This window comes from Schistocerca cancellata, chromosome 2 (genome assembly GCF_023864275.1).
Source record: "Schistocerca cancellata isolate TAMUIC-IGC-003103 chromosome 2, iqSchCanc2.1, whole genome shotgun sequence".
NCBI classification, from domain to species: Eukaryota; Metazoa; Arthropoda; class Insecta; order Orthoptera; family Acrididae; genus Schistocerca; species Schistocerca cancellata.
The window spans coordinates 459,164,467-459,185,476 of record NC_064627.1 but is presented as its reverse complement, the minus strand read 5'-3'; the positions used below and the strand labels follow the sequence as shown (position 1 = coordinate 459,185,476).

The window sequence follows — 21,010 nt, the reverse complement described above, 5'->3', positions numbered from 1 at the left end:
AGAAAAAGATAATACACAGGGCAAAATGTCACGCAAAGGAAAATTGAACAAGTCTTTGAAGAAAACAGAAGCAGCTGTATGAATATCAAGAGCTCATATGAGAAGCCAGTGTTAAGCAAAGAAGGGTAGACTGGAATGTTGAAGGAATATACAGAACGACTATACAAAGGAGAGAAACTTGGAGACATTGTTAAGGAATAGGAATTAGATTACTATGAGATGGGATATGCGATAATACCAGTGCATTGAAAGAATTCAGTAAAAACAAGACATCTGGAGCAGATGACATTCCCTCAGAATTGTTAAAATCGTTTAGAGACCTGCTATGGGAAAACTATTCCAACTGGTATGCAAAGTACATGAGACTGATGAAATACTCTCAGATTTCAAGAAGATTACAATGATTCCAGTTGCAAAGAAGTTGAGTGCTGACAGGTGTGGATATTACTGAACCATCAGCTCAATAAGTCATGCTTGCAAATCGTGATAAGACGCCCTAGACCGCGTGGCTACAAATTGCACTGTGGTTTCTTTCACATGTAGCACTACCTTGGATTGAATAGGAAAGTTTTGTGGCTGGAGGTGGTAAATGGATCTTGCACCTGTGCCAGGAGCAGCAGAAATAACCCATGGGGTCCAGGATTAGGAGCAGCAGTAGCGTGTTGGTGTAGGTGATTAAAGCATTAATTGTTGCCAAGAGGAAAGAGGATAATTTTAACAAAATTTCATCCCTCGTTATTGAAAAAGTTACAGAAGTAACAGCCTGGGTTATGGAATCAGTTTATGCTAACCACTTCCATGACATCTGATAAGCCACCTATGCCTCCTGGTCAGTCCTTGCAAATGGAGTTAGAAAACCCAGGTTCCCCAGTCTGTTAGCATCACCAGTATTCTATAACCATCATCTCCGAGAATGCTTTACTTATAATGGTGTGCTGGGGCAGATTATACACATGACAATATGAAAAGGAGAGATTGCTACTCTCCGCATAAAGGAGGCAACGAGTGACAGACAGGCACATACACTATGTGATCAAAAGTATCCGGACAGCCCCACAAACATACATTTTTCGTATTAGGTGCAATGCGCTTTACCTACTGCCAGGTACTCCATATCAGTGACTCAGTAGTCATTACACATCATGAGAGAGCAGAATGGGGCACTCCGTGGAACTCATGGACTTCAAACATGGTCAGGTGATTGGGTGTCACTTGTGTCACATGTCTGTAAATGAGATTTTTACACTCCTAAACATCCCTGGGTCCACTGTTTCTGATGTGATGGCGAAGTGGAAACGTGAAGGGACACATACAGCACAAAGACGTACAGGCTAACACCACCTGTTGACTGACAGAGACCGCTGACAGTTGAAAAGGGACGTAACATGTAATAGGCAGACATCTATCCAGACCATCACACAGGAATTCCAAACTGCGTCAGGATCTACTGAAGGTACTATGACAATTAGGCAGGAGGTAAGAACACTTGGATCTCATGGTCGAGCGGTTGCTCATAAGCCACACAATATGCTGATAAATGCCAAAATAAGCCTCGCTTGGTGTAAGAAGTGTAAACATTGGACAATGGAACAGTGGAAACCCGTTGTGTGGAGTGACGAATCACGGTACAAATGTGGCAATCCAATGGCAGGGTGTGAGTATGGCAAATGCTCTGTGAACGTCATCTGTCAGCACATGTAGTGCCAACAGTAAAATTCGGATTGGTAGTGCTACGGTGTGGTTATGCTTTTAATGGATGGGGCTTGCACCCCTTGTTGTTTTGCATGGCACTATCATAACACAGGCCTACACTGATGTTTTAAGCACCTTCTTGCTTCCCACTGTTGAAGAGCAGTTCAGAAATGGCAATGGCATCTTTCAACACAATCAAGCACCAGTTCATAATGGCAGAGTGGTTACTCGACAATAATACCCTGTAATGGACTGGCCTGCACAAAGTCCTGACCTGAATCCTACAGAACACCTTTGGGATGTTTTGGAACACTGACTTCATGCCAGGCCTCACTGACCAACATCGATACCTCTCCTCAGTGCAGCACTCCATGAAGAATGGGCTGCCATTCCCCAAGAAACCTTCCAGCACCTGATTGAACATATGCCTGTGAGAGAGGAAGCTGTCATCAAGGCTAAGGGTGGGCCAACACCATATTGAATTCCAGCATTACCGGTGGAGGGCGCCACAAACCTTTAAGTCATTTTCAGCCAGGTGTCCAGATACTTTTGATCACATAGCGTATCTTTTAATTTCTCTTTAAATATTTCCATAATGTCTCTAATTGACACAAAACTCTTTCTGTAGTTCAGGGTACATGTGTGTCACTGTATTCAGACTTTAAATAACATTTAAATACAGGGAAATTTCTAATTGCTAGTCCTTCTAAATAACACATTAGATGATGAGGATCTAACTGTAATTACAGAACTCCATCACCAATTCCTCCTTAGTAGTGATTTCAATGTACGAATAGTATTCTGGGGTTCTGCCACTGGCTGCCCCAGGGCCAAAAGGTTAAGAGTCAAATAATGTAGGGATGGTGGTGGTGGTTAGTGTTTAACGTCCCGGCGACAACGAGGTCATTAGAGACGGAGCGCAAGCTCGGGTGAGGGAAGGATTGGGAAGGAAATCGGCCGTGCCCTTTCAAAGGAACCATCCCGGCATTTGCCTGAAACGATTTAGGGAAATCACGGAAAACATAAATCAGGATGGCCGGAGACGGGATTGAACCGTCGTCCTCCCGAATGCGAGTCCAGTGTGCTAACCACTGCGCCACCTCGCTCAGTGTTGTAGGGAGCTACATGTCTTGTGGACATGAGGAAGAGTATTTAATGGTACTTTAAAGACTGGTAAGAGGTCTTTCTTTACCAGGGATCTGTTGATATGCCCTCCAGGTGTTGTGGGTATCCTTGTTGGTGGCAATTTATATTGTGCAATACGAGTTCAACTAGCAGATTAAGCCATTAAATTGGATGCTCACCCACACAGCCAAATAACTGCATTTGAACACTGTGGAAAGTGTCCTGAAACTGCTGCAGCATCCATTCCACAGTCTTCAGGTTGATCACAAAGGCAAACCCTTACTTGGACAAATGAGGATTGTTCCTAGGCAATCAGTATCAGACACATGTATCTGCAAAGGTTCAAATGTGGATTAATTGTAGAAAACCACACAGCCTTTTGAGTTATGAGGAAAAATGCATGCCACACTATTAAAGAGAGTGGTTTTAAGTGCCAGAGAATAACCTGTAGCTGGTTATATCAATTATTTAACCATGCCACATCTCCTCTTCACTAAAAAGGCTAGATAAAGCCCTCATCAATTGATCATGAATAGGACATAATTCAATGAAGAAAAGCTTCTTTCTTCCTGCTCCACTGAGAGGACCCTCTAGCATGCAGTGTATATGATACACCGATTTCAATAGGTAATGTGTAAGTGCTTAACCAGTTGCATTTCCACGAGTACTTATTTGAGCTTTCTGTTTGCCATCCCAACAATTACAAATAAATAGTTTTTACATAAAGAGTGACATAGTGAATGGAAAGAAAGTGGGGGAAAGTAAGTATGACTGCAGCTGACACTGTATCTATACTTTTTGTGCATTTTACACATTTAACCACATTTGTCTTTATAGTTATGGCACTGACAATGTAAAGATTTGGAAAAAAAAACAACCAACCACAACTTTAAAATCTGTGGAAAAACAGATGCATTATAACCAGTAACTAGACTTTTAAGATAAGACACACCTTATGTCTACTCTGAATTTCACAACACCTTCAACTTCTATAAGGGTGTAATGTTGTGCCATGTTATAGTCAACATTGATATGAAAGAGCAATGAGGAGAATGTCAGTTGCCTGATTTTGGTGCATAACCATTCACCATTTCTTCATGTACAATTTTCTATCATGGTATCGCCCACGTTCATCTTTTTTCTTCACTCTAATTTCACTCTAGGCACCATTCCTTTGGCCTTCCATTTAATCTTTCACCTGGTATTTGGCACTTCCCCTTTACAATATTCTTCGTGTCCCCCCCCCCCCCCCCCCTCTTTTTGCAGTAATGAGCATTTTGATGCCAAATTTGTTCCTATTTATTTCATTTTTAATCTTGCTTTTTGTAGTATTATTTTTCTGATGAATTTATATCTTCACAATATCCAGAAGTCAACCTGTACCTTCCTACCAAATGAGTAGCAACTGTCATGTATCACTGAGTCTACATCAACCTCTTTTGCAAGACTGTCCTCTCACCTGTAATTGTTCAGGGTTGCCACAAGTTTCCCCAAGTGAAATTCCCTGATTTTTCCCCGAGTTCCAGACAAGTTTTAGCATTTTTCCCTGACAAATTTTGAGATCTCAAGGGTAAGTTAAGATGTAAGTTGACAATCTATCTTTGCAACCATGGTACAAGAAACAATAGTGCAAACAAGGAAATATCTTTAAAAAACCACCTTGCAAGCAGGTGGCACTTCCTGATGTGAGCAAAAATCTTAAGTTCTAACATCAACATCTTTTGTAATGAACTATTTTTATATGGAATCAGCAAACCAAATGGTATGTGTGTTTCAGTAAGACCACTGATGTTATTTTGTTTCAATAAAACACAACACATTTGGTGACAAAAATACGCATTTCCTTGGAGCTGCAAGGCAGTTTTAAAATACCTTCAATGATTTCAGAAAAAAGTAGGCCTCTTGAAAGGTGTATAAGGCAGGGAACAATTGTGTAAACCAACACTGTGGGTGATCACCAATAAAATATTGGTTTTATTATGTTCATTACTGTCGGCCATTACCCAGTGTGTTGCATCTATTATTTTACAGGTATTGTACGATTTTCCTTTCGAGAAATATAAGAGTACGTAGCATACAAACCGCCAGTGACTCACAATTTTCTTCTTCTTATTATCCATACTGTCTAACATATAAACTACTTTTGAAGTGCCAGAATGTACTAGAATCAATAAAATGTCTATAAAACCACACACTGTACAACGTACTTGTGGTGAGACATTTGCAATTCCTGAAATCCATCGGTCATGGCCTCTGCCCTGCTGAGGAGCACCTGGGTCCATGGACAAACCATGAAAATCTACTGCATTATGCCACACACAAACAGACCCAGCCTGCAGGAAGAGCAATGAGACTAGATCCAATGGACAGGGCCTGCACATTAGTGGGAACCGAATGGCTTCAGATCAGCAAGCCCGATCCATTACAGATACCCACGTAAATGGCCAGTGCTTTTGGCCTGTTGCGGAAATCCACTCATGCGGCCACAGACAGCATGTTGATGGAATGAGACCACAGTGATCAATCTCTGAGACTCAATAATAATGAGAATAGGCAGCAACTGACTATAACGATGATTGCTGAGCCACAGACAGACACTTTGAAAAGACAATCTCACTCTCATAACTAAATTTTCAGCCATAGCTTTCGTCAGAAAATGAGAGCGCGCACACACACATTCACACAATCACTCAGACATAGCTCATGCACACGACTGCCGCCTACAGTCTCTTAGAATCAGATCCAAACAAATCACTCCTCACACCTCCCTGCCTCACACTGGCAGCTGCTAGGCTAGTGGCAAGAAATAGTGATGGCACGACTGCAAGCTGAGGGAAGTGACAGAAAGGGGAGAAGCAGTAAGAATGAGGGAGTACGGAAGCAGTGCACGTACTCAGCTGCACCCAGCCAGAAAAGATGCATGATACCTCAGTAAACAAACCATTTCATCTACTGAGACAAAAATGAAATTTTTTCAGTGTTTATTTTTTTTTTCTTTTTCCAAATTCCCGTTATTTCCGTGATTTCCCCGACGTGTTTGAAATTCCCTGATTTCCGGAACGTGTGGCAATCCTGCTGTTATTCATAGATGCTATGGGCATGTGCTTTGTTCAGTAAACTATTAGCACCAACCCCAACTAGTAAATGGCCTTCTTTGCAATGAAGTAATTATTGCTTTTTTTCCTTCCTCATTTGTCTATCCATTAAATGTCTTGAAATATATTTGTATGAATTGTCATTGCTTGACAAACAGCACACCAGTGTCCCTCAGCAATTGATATGAATAAAATTGGAGCCCAATTGAAAGCAACCTGACAGATTACATCACAAATGTATTTAATGGGAATATTGTGAATATCCTGGGGCAAAATTATTTTGCCTCACTATTAAAAAATCATATATAGGAATTCTTTCATGGCATTGTAGGTTTAGAAACACTTTATTTGTAAAGTATGACAGGAAAATCTTGGTTGTACAATGGGAATTATGTTGTATTTTTTCATCCAAACATAAATACACTGTTTAACAATAATTATGTTTCATTTTAATATGCTAAAATAGCTGTGCTACTTACCACAGTTGGGGATAGACAAAAGGCGGTGGTCACTAGGCAGTGGTTCTGGAGTCATAACATCGAGCCCCGCCCCCCATATCTTGCGACTTTCAAGGGCTTCAATCAAAGCTTCTTGGTCAATGACGCCTAAAATAACGTTTAAAATTTGTTGTTATACAAAAATGAATGGGTTGGACTAAACTGATAACCAAGAACAGGGACACCAGGAACAGAATAGTGCAAAATAAAAATAAAACTGCAATACTAAAATAAAGGTACTGGCTCCGATAACATGATAGAATTGTATGGAAATACATGTGTGCTTTTTTGGCTGATACTTGTCTTGTGGAACATAGATTTCATTGCTTTACATTCTGACATAATCAGTGGTAGTTCTAAACTTCCAGAATCACTACAAGTACTGCAAAGTGCTCCCTTTTGACAAAGCACATAGCATTAATTCTTCAGAAACTTTGATAAAAGTGGTAGAGTAGTATCAAGGCAGCAATTAGGTTATTTATAATACAGGCATCACTGGTGGTACAGATGGAAGAAATCATTGTTACTGGAAGTATATGAGATAAGCACTGTAAAATTTTATATTAATACTGAAACATACTAAAAATAATCAAATTAAACATACCTCCACGACTAACATTCACTAGAATTGCATTTGATTTCATTTTTCCTAATGCCTCTTTATTTATAAGATTTACAGTTTCACTGTTCAGAGAACAAGCCAAAAAGACAAAATCACTCTGTTTAAGTAGTTCATCAAGAGATACAAACTCTGCATTTAATGCTTCCCCTGTAAAGAAATGAAAAATGTTAGTGTCAAGTAACAAAGTATTTACAGTACGCTAAATTTTAAAATGAGTATAAGATTGCAGTCATGCTTCAGTGTCACTGTGCAAAGAGCTGTTTTTAAACTACTTGTAAAATAATACTATGAGTTTCATATCCTTATACTTAGCTAAAGATTTCTGCATAGGCAGTACTGTTCATTCCACAGGCACTAGCTCTGTAATTAATAGTATGGATGATATCCTTTTGGCTACTGTTTCAGCATGTAATCTCCAAGATTGGTTTTCCCAACACCAAGCATAATGATGCAATGAATGTGGAATTTATTTCCTCTAATGAAGGGGTGTTGACAGTTTTTCAAGCGAATTCATTTAGTAATCTACGTCATTCCAAAAACTGTTAATGGGGTTCAGGACAGTAAAGCAAATATGCTTCACTTTCTACACTGTACAGTGGAGTGCATCTTCATTTGTGGATAAGAGCATTATCAACCTGATACAGAAAACCAGAAGTATAGAGAGAGTGTACTTGTACTCTAGCTTGTGAAAGAAAGTATTACTGTATTTTGTGTGTACACCTGTCTACAACTCAAGCCTTCAGCTATTTGGTAACTGGGTTGTCTTTACTCCTAAACTTTTTACATTCTGCCAGAACAGTCCTTGCTATACTGACACAAAAAAGGAGTGACTCCAGATTTATCACTTGTAAGGGGGATGGTATTGTCCAAAATGTAACCATAAATGGTATTCCTATGCAGTGAATAATTTTGGAGGTGTTGTGCTTTCACTGTTTGTGTGGCAGCAGAATGCAAAGACAATACAATAATATAAGCACTCTGAAGTATGTGAACACTTCGGGGCCTTCATTTCAGCTTTACTGTGATCATCGCCTTATGCAAATTGTTTTCCCAATATGTTGATTTTCCCAGGACTTGTGTGGTTGTTTGTGGGAGGGGGAGAGGGGGCAGGAATACAATTGCATAATTCCAACATTTCAATCCTGGATTTGCTATTCGTACTCAAGCTTAAAATGTCTACAATAGCAATACTCGATTAAAAAGTGTTGAATCTGTCTCAACACACTACTGAATTTATAAAAGTTAAGTCTCATTTAATTTATTTGTCTTTCAAACAGTTAATGAACATGAAGTTGTGGATAATGAATGTAGTCTTCTGTGGCTTACTCCTATTTTGCCATGAAACTATCCATCTGCAATTTGTTGCTTTTCACTGATACGATCATTTTTTGCATTGATTATCTACACCCACAACAACCTCTCTGGCAGCAGAGGGGTAAATGTTGGCGATAAGTGGCTGTACTGTGTTCTTGTCTGCACGTATGAATATCAATGGCAGTTAACCAGCTTTTAAAATCTGGTTGAGTTTTGTGCACAATGACCTGTTTGCATTTCACTGCTACTGATGTCTGCCCTTTTAAACTTTTTACTGAGGCTCACTGATCATGGTTGACACCTGGCTGAGAAAACAAGAATTTAATTTTGACTGATAATTGGCCTCTCTCTCTCTCCACCTCCTCCCTCTTCATCTTCCTCTTTCTTTTTTGTTGCTTGCCAGGTTTGATTGTGCTCATCACCCTACATGTTTAAAATTTACATGAATTATATATTTGGAACACAGGCAACTGTTTTAAAAATGTGTTGTTGTTTTTGGTACACTTATTTGATTAACATGTAAACTGACTTGGCTGTAGGACCATAGGGAGAGGGGGGGGGGGGGGGGGGGAGGGTGCCGAAATGATTCTCCACCAAGGACATAGGCACAACAGGGGACACAGAAACTAACTGAAAAAAATAAATAAAGAAAAACTTCTTAAGAATTAACTGGGACAGGTACATGGGTTCTCCTACCTCTAGTTTCTGTGTCCTGCCTATGAGAAGAAGCCTTTCTCTCTGCCTGTGACTGTACATGTCTGTTGTCATTGCCATTTCTACAGTGTCATTTCTACATTGAGATTTTTGTCAAGTAGCAAATATAAAAATAACTACTGTTGAACAGACAGCTATCACTAACATGGTTTATGTAGAAACAGTACATTTGGCTCTGGCAAATGTAACTTATACAATTCGCCCAAGTCCAAAAATGAAGCACTTGTGGCTACTTTTCTGTGGTAGTGCTACAAGTCGACGAGTGAGTACTGAAGCAGATATGCTATTTGATGAGTTTCTACTGACTGAAGACTGTAGCGAGACTGTCTGAACTGGAGTGCATCAAAGTATTTGATAGAATAATCAGTTGGAGTATCAACTTCTTACCGTAAAGAAGACATGTTAAGTTGCAGAGACACACACACACACACACACACACACACACACACACACACACACACACACCTCATGCACACAAGACTGGCATTTCTGGCAGGCAGTTCGGACCAGCTGGAGATGGTGGTCATGTGTGCATGAAGATGAAGTGTGCTTATATATATAATAGAAAGAAACATTCCACATGGAAAAAATATATTAAAAAACAAAGTGCTGGTAGATAGACACAATAAAAAACACACAAATTTCAAGCTTTCTAAACCTAAGGTTGCTTCATCAGGAAAGAGGGAAGGAGAGGGAAAGACGAAAGGATGTGGGTTTTAAGGGAGAGGGTAAGGAGTCATTCCAATCCCGGGAGCGGAAAGACTTACCTTGGGGGGAAACACAATCTTCCTACCTTAAGTCCTTAGCCGTTGTACACTATGCAGGTTACAGGGATTATAGAATAAAACTGGCTACCAGACTCTAAAGGTTCTCGCAGTTCATTATGCACATAACATCTTGTCCATCTCAGTGTATTGTCTGTGATTACCGAATGAGAGACTGACACGCCTCAAGGGTGTATTTTAATTGGTGCAGGATTCACAGTAATCATTATACAGTATTAAGCCTAATTAAAAATTAGCTGCTTGTTGATGACTTTGCCATATTTTACTTCTCCTACAATCTTACCAGCATAACTCATCAGCTTCAGCTGAATATTAATATTTTAATGTGGAGGCAGCCATGTTACATTGCAATCAAGCCAAGAAACTTGCAGATGGCCTGTAATGGCTGTAATGGTATACAATTTCATAACCAACATGTATCAGAGATTACACATTTCAAAAGTAAATCATCATGCATCCTACATAACCTGAAAGGTTGAGTTAATATAATTTCTGGTCACAGATTCAAGTCACAACACGTAAGTCTTAGAAAGGGAATAATCAAAAAGAAAAAGACAGCCAATGATGCTGCAATAGTAAGTAATTATGATGACACTATTCCATTGCCTAACTCCGTCAAATCTACAAGCATCATTTCTTTAGCTGTTTACACATAAATTTCCAGGTACTGGTATATATCTACACATCCAACCTTTCTGTGAACCACTTCATCTATTGTTATTGATCTTTTGTTAAAACAAAAAGAAGAAAAACAAAACCAGATGTTATCAGAAGTGTCTAATTCTTTTAGCAATCAACTGAATTCCAGCATCACATTTTCCTGACCGAAGTGATGAAGAAAATCTTGCATTTCATTACATTTTAAAACAGTACATGCCGAGATATTCTCCCCACCCTGTTATAGCATTAGCCCCAAGCCTCATAATTTAACTATCTTGACTAGATCTGCAACCAATTTCAACAGCTTTGTTAGTTATTTTTAATATGTGTGTGTGTGTGTGTGTGTGTGTGTGTGTGTGTGTGTGTGAGAGAGAGAGAGAGAGAGAGAGAGAGAGGGGGGGGGGAGGGGGTGTCCACAGTAAAATAAAAAAAAACACACAAGATCATGAGGAGTACTTTTGAGCTACATAGATAATCAAATTAGCTGAACTGCTATTCATAAGTTAATATTAACTTACTATAAATAATAATTTATATGCATTTGGTGCCACAATTTCCTGTAATTTTGATTGTGTAATTGCTTTTTATATTTTACATTTTGCTACTTATATTAAATCTCACCTTCAGGTTTAGGTGAATGCCCAGTGTACAGTAATCGTGCAATATCAAATCCCTTAACTCTTCTAGCTATGGCTTGGCCAATGCCTCCGAGACCAACAATACCTACTGTTGATTCCTGAAAGTCTTGACCCAGCATCCATTGTGGTTCACTAGTCTCCCACTGCTTGCTGCACAAATATAACACATTTCACTTCTAATGGGTCACTGTATGCACAACTTAAAAACTGCACACAATTTTACACGATATCTGAGACTGGACTATAAAGAGAGAAAAAATACAAACTGTACAATATATTATGCATTTTCTTTTGAAAATTTAATATCTTTCATGGTTGAAGAAAATATTTGAATTTAAATAACAAATAATGGCCTGATCTAGAAATACCTACCATACATTCCATATTACTACACACATTATCAACAATTTAAAACAAACATGCTCTCCATAATTTAATTCTTGACTACTAGGAGGTAAAACGTCCAGAGGTTCTTCAGTGTCAGTCTTACAACAGTACTGTTAAGCTTGTTTAACAGTTCTACAGTGGGACAAGATGAAGATGTGAATAGGCTTTACCAATTAATTCCGGATGTGCTATCATTTACAACAGTGACAATTATCAATGTGGAAAATTATTATGTAGCAGAGCAGGAGGATGTTGAGCTAATCAAAAGATATTCATTAGCACTGTTGTTTATTCAATAATTTTATATATGGAATTTATTACCAAATTTCTGAGACTCTAAATATTAATGTTTGTTTCAGTTCAAATCTTTCAACATGATGTTTCAGGGAGTGAAGTCTCCCTTTGCTTTTCTTATGTGGGATGCTATAAGAAACAGGCTTGAATGGAGATATGAGCAGCCTTTTGCATTGTAGTAGTTGAATGTATCTCTTCACACTTATGGAGAAAGAGTGACTTGTTTAAAAAACATAGCTGAACTGGCAGTAGCACTAGCAGAATTAGAACGCTATATCCAAATTTTCATTACAATAATACAGCAACTGCATTGAAATTTAAAACAATTTAAATATATTGTTTATTTTTCAGTTCCAGTTGCACTTTTATTTATTTTACAATATGACTAGTTTCAATCTTCCTCGATCACCTTCAGACCTATGTAGTACAGTATCCTGATATGTGATTCTGATACAGACACAATGGGTTGCTGTTGCATCTACATTGATATGAAGATGATCCAGCAAGATCAAAACTAACAATAATAATAATAATGATGATGCAACAGGGACTGAAAAATAATTTTTTTTTTTTTTTTTTAATTAAAACTGCCAAAAGCTGCATTTGACATCAGTAAGGTCAGGAATGTGGTAAATGACTGGACTGTGGCCAAACCTGGCAGAGAGGCAGCAGATACCAGAGATATTGTGAGTTTGCTAGCTCTAGTCTAGATTTCTTGAAAAGCTTCTCTATTCCAGCTAACTAGTATTTTTAGATCAAGAGCTGGGATTAGTGATGTCACCTGTGATTTAGGCTCTCTGAGGAAAGCTCTTGATAGTGAAGATCATATAGTGATCATTGGTGGTGTCAATAACAGTCCGGATTCTTAATGTGAAAAAAGTGGGGCATCACATGTTTTATGTGTTGACCCTCTCATGATTACACAGCATCTTGCAGGTTGTACATCTAAATGTCTCCAATAAGAAGTTACTTGTACAACTAACTTCCAGAAGCATTCAGTGCAACCAAAGCACTATCTGTCCAATCCCTATGACTTCCAATATTTTTGCTATGTTTCTCAAGGCAAACGTTCCTGAAAGAAGTTGCAGAATGATTATAGCTGCAACAATCAGCAGACAAACACAAAGGCTAATAATCATAACAAATTTAGAGTTTTCCATCACAATTTAAGAACCTTATTAAATACAAGCTTCTCATATCACTACAGAAAACTGAAAAATTTAAAAATATTTCTACAGATGTATTGTGCATAACATAACATTGTTTGGAAGTCACCGACATTGAACAGATGCAATTAGTGTGTGTGTGTGTGTGTGTGTGTGTGTGTGTGTGTGTGTGTGTATGTTTTTTTTTTTTAAGGGGTTAGGGGTGCTCAACATCAGGATTGTCAGCACCCACATGAATATCCACTGAAACGAACATGGTTAAAATGTAGAAAATGTGAGAAAAGAACTACAAGGCAAACTGAGATAAAATCACATTCACTCTCTCCCAATCTCATTCATAATCACCGGCTCTATCATAATAGCTCACAACATGGAAAACAGCACTACGAAAGGGGAGACATGCAAAAACTGTCAGTTAAAACACAATAAGACTAGAGGAAAACAAAGAGAGATTCACAGTAATATGTGGCTGGCTGATCACTTACCAAAAACACAGATGAGCCAGCCACCCTGTAATACATTAGGAACAGCACCCTAAGATTTCAGGGAACAAGTCAGACAGTTCACAAAATTTTAAAAGTCTACAACATTTGTTTGTCAACTAAAATAGATGGCAAATCTGGCAGCAAATGAGGTGCCAACCTTTGGTCCAAAAATAAATCACAGTCTAGTAAAATGTGGTGCACTGTGATCTGTATGCCACAAGCACCACACATTTGAAGCTCCTCGCACTAGAGCAAGAAGCCATGCATCATAGGGCTAGGGCCTATGCAAAGATGACCAAGGTGGACATCATCCAGACTGCTGGTTGGAAGATGCACCCAGATGGTTGCAAGTCATTATCCTATTGCTGAAGGCAGTAAAGCAGGAATAGGGTGTGGCTATATTTACAACAAGTATAACAACATTCTAGTTCGCAGAGCTTTATGTGAACTGAATTGAAAAAATGTTTCAGTGTTGTACTTCAGTAATAGACAGGCTAGCATACAAGATATCAGTTCTGACTCTCTACAGGCCTCTAACAGGAAATATTTTAAACTTTATTAAGATATTCTAGAGGGTACTAATAAGACTTAATAGAAATAAAAGTGAATGTAAGTGAAGGTTCCAATATTGCTTTCATCTCTGACTGTTCTGATCAAGGGCACCTAGAGTTACTGACGTCTGGCTTTGGTTTGATACTCTCAGTAACATTCACAATAAAAAAAATAGGACACATTCCAATAGCAACCGATAATTTACTTTTAAATTTAACTGCCTTTCATGGACTGAACATGGTGGTCAAATGGCAGCTATAAAGCATCCTCATAAATCAGGAATAACTAAGAAGTGAAATATAAAATTTCACGGAATTGTAAATGCTTACTCTTACACTACTCAGAGAAAATTCCTTAGATGAAAAATGTGAAGTAGTTTACCAAAGACTCAAAGCAGTCAAGAAATTTAATTCTTCTCTAAAAAATATTATTACTGTATCTAGTTCTATGTAGAGAAAACTTTATTTAATACAGAGGACTAACTATAATCAAGATTTAAAAGTGCAGTACAAACATTATTGTATGATTCTTCTTCACATCATCATAAAGACAAAAACCACATACTATGCACAAAAGATTAAAAAATTCCAAGAACACAGCAACAACAATTTGGAGCATTAATTATGTCTTGGATATTGACTACAAAGAGTATTTAAGAGATTATAAAGTTGACTTACTGGCTAATGATGAATGAAACTACATACCATATTGTCAGGAACAAATATTATCAAAACTCTTTATTCCACAATAATTACAAGAGAGATCAAAGATGAAAACAATGAACTACTTTAACGTGTCAGCAAAGAAAAAGAAACATAGTTGCTCCCAACACCCACAAAAGTTCTCAAGATGTTACTTCATGAACTTTGAAAGTCCTTTGGCTTGGTAGCATTATTGATGCTTCATATTTGAGAAATCTTGAAGAAGAGAAATTTGTTAACATCAAGTATAGATTCTTTGAGTGTCAGGAAGTCCTTTCTGAAAGTATGTGTATGGAGTATAGTCTTGTATGGAAGTGAAACATGGATGATAACAGTGCAGACAAGAAGAGAATAGAAGCTTTTGAAATGTGGTGCTACAGAAGAATGCTGAAGATTAGGAGGGTAGATCATGTAATTAAAGAGGGAGTACTGAACAGAACTGCAGGGAAGAGAAATTTGTGGCACAACCTGAGCAGAAGAAGCGATTGGTTGGTAGGATGCATTCTGAGGCATCAAGGGATCACCAACTTAGTACTGGTGGGAAACATGCAGGGTAAAAAATCATAGAAGGAGAACAAGAGATGAATACATCAAGCTGATTCAGAAGAATGTAGGTTGCAGTAATTGCTTGGAGATGAAGAGGCTTGCACAGGATAGAGTAGCATAAAGAGCTGTATCAAACCAGTCTTTGGACTGAAGACCTCAACCACAACAACCACCTTTGAGAGAGCCTTTGTCAAAAAATCAGTCTGCTGCTAGTTGCTACTGATCAAAGCGATTCTGAACTTTCCTGCAATAACAGCCTCTCACATTTAGCAGTGCCTCACTAATGGCTTTTCAATTATCACAGAACACACCTACTGGTTTTTCGCAATTTGTGCAGCAAATGCTAAAGGTACATTGCCTCTTTCACTGTTGTTGATAGGGCACTGTATTCAACGTCTGTAGCTGATAGGATATCATTTGTTGCCATTTTGAGCTTCATTAGATTGCTGTCCCAGTTAACTTAAAATGTAGCCTATTGTTGACTGAGATTTGGTGTATAATCACCATCATAGAAGCCTTAAATTTTTGTTGATCCACTTATTTAGAAAGTTAGTCCTACACTGAATGTGCCTTTGATATATCACATAATTTGAAGTCCTACATTGAATGTGCCTTTGATATATCACATAATTTGTTTGACTGCTGCCCAGTGAGGTTTTTTTTTTTTATAATTGAGAGTTGAACTCGCTTATAGTCCCCACAGCATATGAAATGTCTGCCCTTGTGCCTTAAGCCAAATATAGGAGTGACTCATCAGCTTGCTAATAAAGAATGTGGTGTAACACAAGTTTTTCCTCATCTGTAAGTTATTCCTTCACACAGCTGTAGCTTCAAACCAGGTTTGAGAAGATATGCCACCAGATTGCAGTCTTCCATGCCAAATTTCTTGAGTACTTTTTACAGCATATTTGCCATGATTAATGCTAATCATTCCTTGCATTCTGTCTCCTTTTGCTCTCATGCCAAGATACTGCGTTCGCTAAGACCTCTTGTTTCTTTAGTTCTTTCTTCCGCCAATTATTTCTGTTCAAGGAGATGACCAAGTCATCTGCCTAAACAGCCAGAATGAGTATATTTTGCTTCTCAATTCTGTAATAAATGGATGGATAATATTCTAAGTTCTTTAGCTTCATTTTTTCTTAATGTTGCACCTTCTGATACCAAATGTGTGGTGTCTGTTAGACTATAAATTTCCTTCTTTATTTTGCTAACTTCTGTCTCCTTCCATTTCTGCACATAGTATTCAGGTAGATAGATGTAAATTTCTTCATCAAGCTCACCACATAGGGACATGATTTGAACATTCATGTGTTCAGTGTCAAGATCAAATTCAGCTGTTAAAACTAACAGTTTACAAACTAAAGAATGATGAACAATAGTTGAGAATGTTTCATCAAAGTTCACCCCTGGAGTCTGGGAATAACCTTTTGAAATTAAATGAGACTTATAACATTCAGTTTCACCATCTGAAATTTCTTTAACTTTGAACACCACTTTTGAACTGATTGCCTATCTGCCTGATGGTAAATTTCTCAAAGTCCACATATTGTTTTCTAGTAATGACATGTATTTAAGTCTTCCTTCCATTTTTGAAATCATCACAACTCATTGTTTCTTTATATGAATTTGGCTCAGGAATACTGGCAAAACAAACAAATTCATTATTAAAATATCTGCTGTTTGGTTTTCTTTGACATGATGATTTTCTAGTTTCTGATTGCACAGGTTCTGCATCTGACTGATCAGTGTCCCTATTGATGTTGCCATTTCTGTCTGCCCAGTGTCAGTTCAAGCCAATTCAAGATAAAGTGAATATCTATCAACTTCTGCAGGTTGTGTTGATCCTGCTGACTCAATGAAGTTATGTAGTGACACTGGCAGGCACTGCCCACACAATTATCAATCAATCACATTTCCCTTTGTGATGAAGTTCTCACAGTTGCTTTTTGAATTTTTGATGACCTGTGCTTCATGGACCTTCTTTGGTGAATTTGGATCAGTTAATGTTACACTTTAGACTCTACACAATATCTAATGAAGATAAGTTCTTTGAATTTGTCTTCTAATTTGATTCAGTTTTCTTTCAATACATGCATAATGTAGCTACAGTTCGTAACTGTTGACTTCTATAACATTTTCATGATGAAACACTTCACACAATCAACACATTTCACCTACTTCAGTTGGAGTCTCTATTAGTGTTCTGGAGAAAACTGCAACACTTTTGTTGTAAGCAACTGTATGTCATTGAACAATACACACAATCCAAGTAATCTTGTTTGAATAACTGACAGAAAATTGTATTCAAGGCCTGGAAAATGTGCAACATCATTAATAGTCATCATCTTATTTCAGTCAACAACTGCTATTTCAAGATGAACATTTACCTCTGCAATTGCCTCAAGATTGTTGTTATCTGCTACTGCAACTTTTGTATTTGTAGTCATTTCAAAATTGTTGAACAAATTTCTTTTATTCATCACGTGTCACGTACATCTGGAATCTACATATCAGCCATCACCATGAATATTGATTCTCGAGTTAACTACTGACTTACCTAAAGGCTCAATCACCATAATCAAGAATTCGATATCTGCCAGAAGTCCATGTAGCAAGAATGCAGCTACCAAAACATCATGCTTTGAATTTGTTGAGCAAGTGATGTAATATTTTACACGTATGTTTCCATATTTTTCTCAAAAGCCAATGATACATTCATCAAGCACTGTAGCAACCCAGTATAACTAGACAAACTTTTATCTTTGAATGCTGATATAAAATTCTGCTATGCATCTTCAGGACTCATTGCCCCATGAAGTTTTCGATATACAGATCATTTTACAGATAAACATATTTTTGATTGCACTTTTGGCATGTTTTTTGGATCTTCATCAGTGTCAGCAATTGTTTCTCACAGTTGCTCATCATTTACGTATATTTCAGTAATAAATTTTCAGTCATTGTAGTTAGCCATATCAGCCAACTTTTCAAGCCATCTTTGACACATCTAGCTAGTTCAGCAAATAACTCTTGAATTTTTCATAATAAAAATACAATACCACCACACTGAACATATGAGAAAGATGGTAACTTATGAGTAAAAGTGGCAATAATTAATTCCATGTGGACACTAGTAATCTTGATGTATCAGTTTCTGAACAAATAGTATTTTACAGAGGTCAAAACTTCACTAAGTTTTTCTTTGGCCCATTATCTCTTGGATATTGACTCCAATAAATCCTTTACGAAATCATAAAGTTGACTTAGTAATGAATGAAGTTCACTAAGACCATTTGCCAAAACAAAGAGTATCAAACTATTCATTTCATTACAATTACAAGAAAGATCAAAGATGATAACAACAAATTATTAGAAAGATCAGCAAAGAGAGAGAGAGAGAGAGAGAGAGAGAGAAAGAAAACACAACTGTTCCCAACATTAGGCATGAAATACATAAACACAATAACACAAATGATATTCAACTCTTTTATGGCAGTTGCAATGAAAAAGGTGATATTAAGTTTAAATAACTGACCATTAATTCAAAATTTTTCATAAGAGTAGTCAAATATATGGGGAAAAATATCCCATCAAAGGAAAATCTACATTAGTGTCCAAAAGTTAAACCTAATCACAAAAAGAAGATGTACTGCCTTATCAGGATCTACATTTACATAGATACTCCACAAGATACCATACAGCGTGTGGCAGAGGGTACCCTATACCGTTTACTGATCATCACCTTTCCTGTTCCATTCGCAAACAAAGTGAGAGAAAAATGACTATATGTCTCCATATGAGCCCTAATTTCTCTTATCTTATCTTTGTGGTCCTTTAGGCACAATGTATGTTGGCGGCAGTAGCATCGTTTGGCAGTCAGCCTCAAATGCCAATTCTCTAAATTTTCTCAGTTGTGTTCCTTGAAAAGAAAAACGCCTTCCCTCAAGGGATTTCCATTTGATTTCCCAAAGCATCTCTGTAACACTTACATGATGTTGTTAAAACATATCAGTAACAAAGCTAGCAGCCTCCCTTTGAATTGTTTTGATGTCTTCTTTTAATCCGACCTGTTATGGATCCCAAAAACTCAAGCAGTACTCAAGAATAGGTCACACCAATGGCCTGTATGCAGTCTCCTTTACAGATGAATCACACTTTCCTAAAATTCTCCCAATCACCCAAAGTCGGCCATTTGCCTTCCCTACCACAGTCCTCACATGCTCATTCCCTTTCATATCACTTTGCAACATTACACCCAGGTATTTTAAATGACAGGGCACTACTAATGCTGTAACCAGACATTATAGGTTTGTTTTCCCTACTCATCCACATTAACTTACATTTTTCCACATTTGCAGCTAGCTGCCATTCATCATACCAACCAAAAATTTTGTCTGAGTCATCTTGAATCCTCCTACAGTCACTAAACTTCGACACCTTACCACACAACACAGCATCATCAGTAAACAACCACAGTTTGCTGCCTGTCCTGTCAGTCAAATTATTTATATATAGAGAACAACAGCGGTCCTATCACATTTTCCTGGGGCAGTCCTGATGATATGTCTCTGATGACCACTCGTCATCAAGGACAACATATTTGGTTCTATTACTTAAGAAGTCTTTGAGCCACTCACATACCTGTGAGACTATTCCACATGCTTGTACCTTTTTTAACAGCCTGCAAAGGGGACCCATGTCAAATGTTTCCTGGAAATCTATAAATATGGAATTTGCCTGTTGCCCTTCTTACATAGTTCACAGTATATCATGTGAGAAGAGGGCAAGCCGAGTTTCACAAGAGCAATGTGTTCTAAAACCATGCTGACTTGTGGACAAAAGCTTCTAGGTCTGAAAAAAATTTATTATATTTGAACTGAGAATATGTTCACAGATCCTGCAGTAAACCAAGATTAGGTATATTGGTCTGTAATTTTGCAGGTCTGTTCTTTTACCCTTCTTATATACGGGATTACCTGCACTTTTTTCCAGTTGTGTGGGACTTTTTGCTGGGCAAGAGTGTCATGGTAAATGTGAGCTAAGTGGGGGACCAATGGCATAGAGTATTCTGTAAAATCGAATTAGGATTCCATATGGACCTGGTGACTTATTTGCTTTCAAATCTTTCAGTTGTTTCTCTACATCAGGGATGCTTATTACTATGTCGTCCATACGGGAGTCTGTTTGATATTCATATGATGGTATGTTTGAATGATTCTCCTGCAAAATTTAAAACTTCAGCTTTCGTTTTGCTATTTTCAACAACCACACCAGACTGGTTAACAACGGACTGGATGGAAGCCTTAGACCTGCTTAGTGATTTTTTACATAGGATCAGAATTTTCTCAGATTCCCCGCCAGATCTTTTGCTAAGGTATGATGGTGGTAGTTGTACACTTTGCACATAGATCTTTCCACATATGCACAAATCTCTACTAACTTTTGCTTGTCATCATTTGTGCATTTTCTTTGGAACTGAGAGTGTGACAGCCTCCGACTCCTCAGCATTTTCTGAATGTTATTATTAAACTGTGATGGGTCTTTTCCATCCTTAATCCACTTGCTAGGCACATGACTCTCCAGACCACTATTTACAATTTGCTTAAACTTTGCTCCTAATTCCTCTGGAACTAAGTGGAGTCAACTCACTGTCTTCGTGAGATGCTAACAACTGCTTATCTGCTCTTTCTAGAAGAAACAGTTCCCTAACCTTTATTAAATTTCATAGCCATAGTTG

General features: G+C 37.8%; 1 protein-coding gene across 2 annotated transcripts in view; it reads right to left on the bottom strand.

Moving 5' to 3' along the window:
- The window catches only part of LOC126161955 (glyoxylate reductase/hydroxypyruvate reductase-like), a 79,562-nt gene that overhangs the window by 2,145 nt on the left and 56,407 nt on the right, over nucleotides 1-21,010 (bottom strand). The window contains exons 4-6 of one of the 2 annotated variants that reach the window (XM_049918134.1): nucleotides 11,126-11,292; nucleotides 7,014-7,178; nucleotides 6,392-6,517 (exon numbers count right to left, since the gene is read on the bottom strand). In XM_049918134.1, the coding sequence (XP_049774091.1) occupies nucleotides 6,392-6,517; nucleotides 7,014-7,178; nucleotides 11,126-11,292 (458 nt within the window). The remainder of the gene's footprint in view (nucleotides 1-6,391; nucleotides 6,518-7,013; nucleotides 7,179-11,125; nucleotides 11,293-21,010) is intronic. The other variant, XM_049918135.1, reaches the window with a different exon arrangement.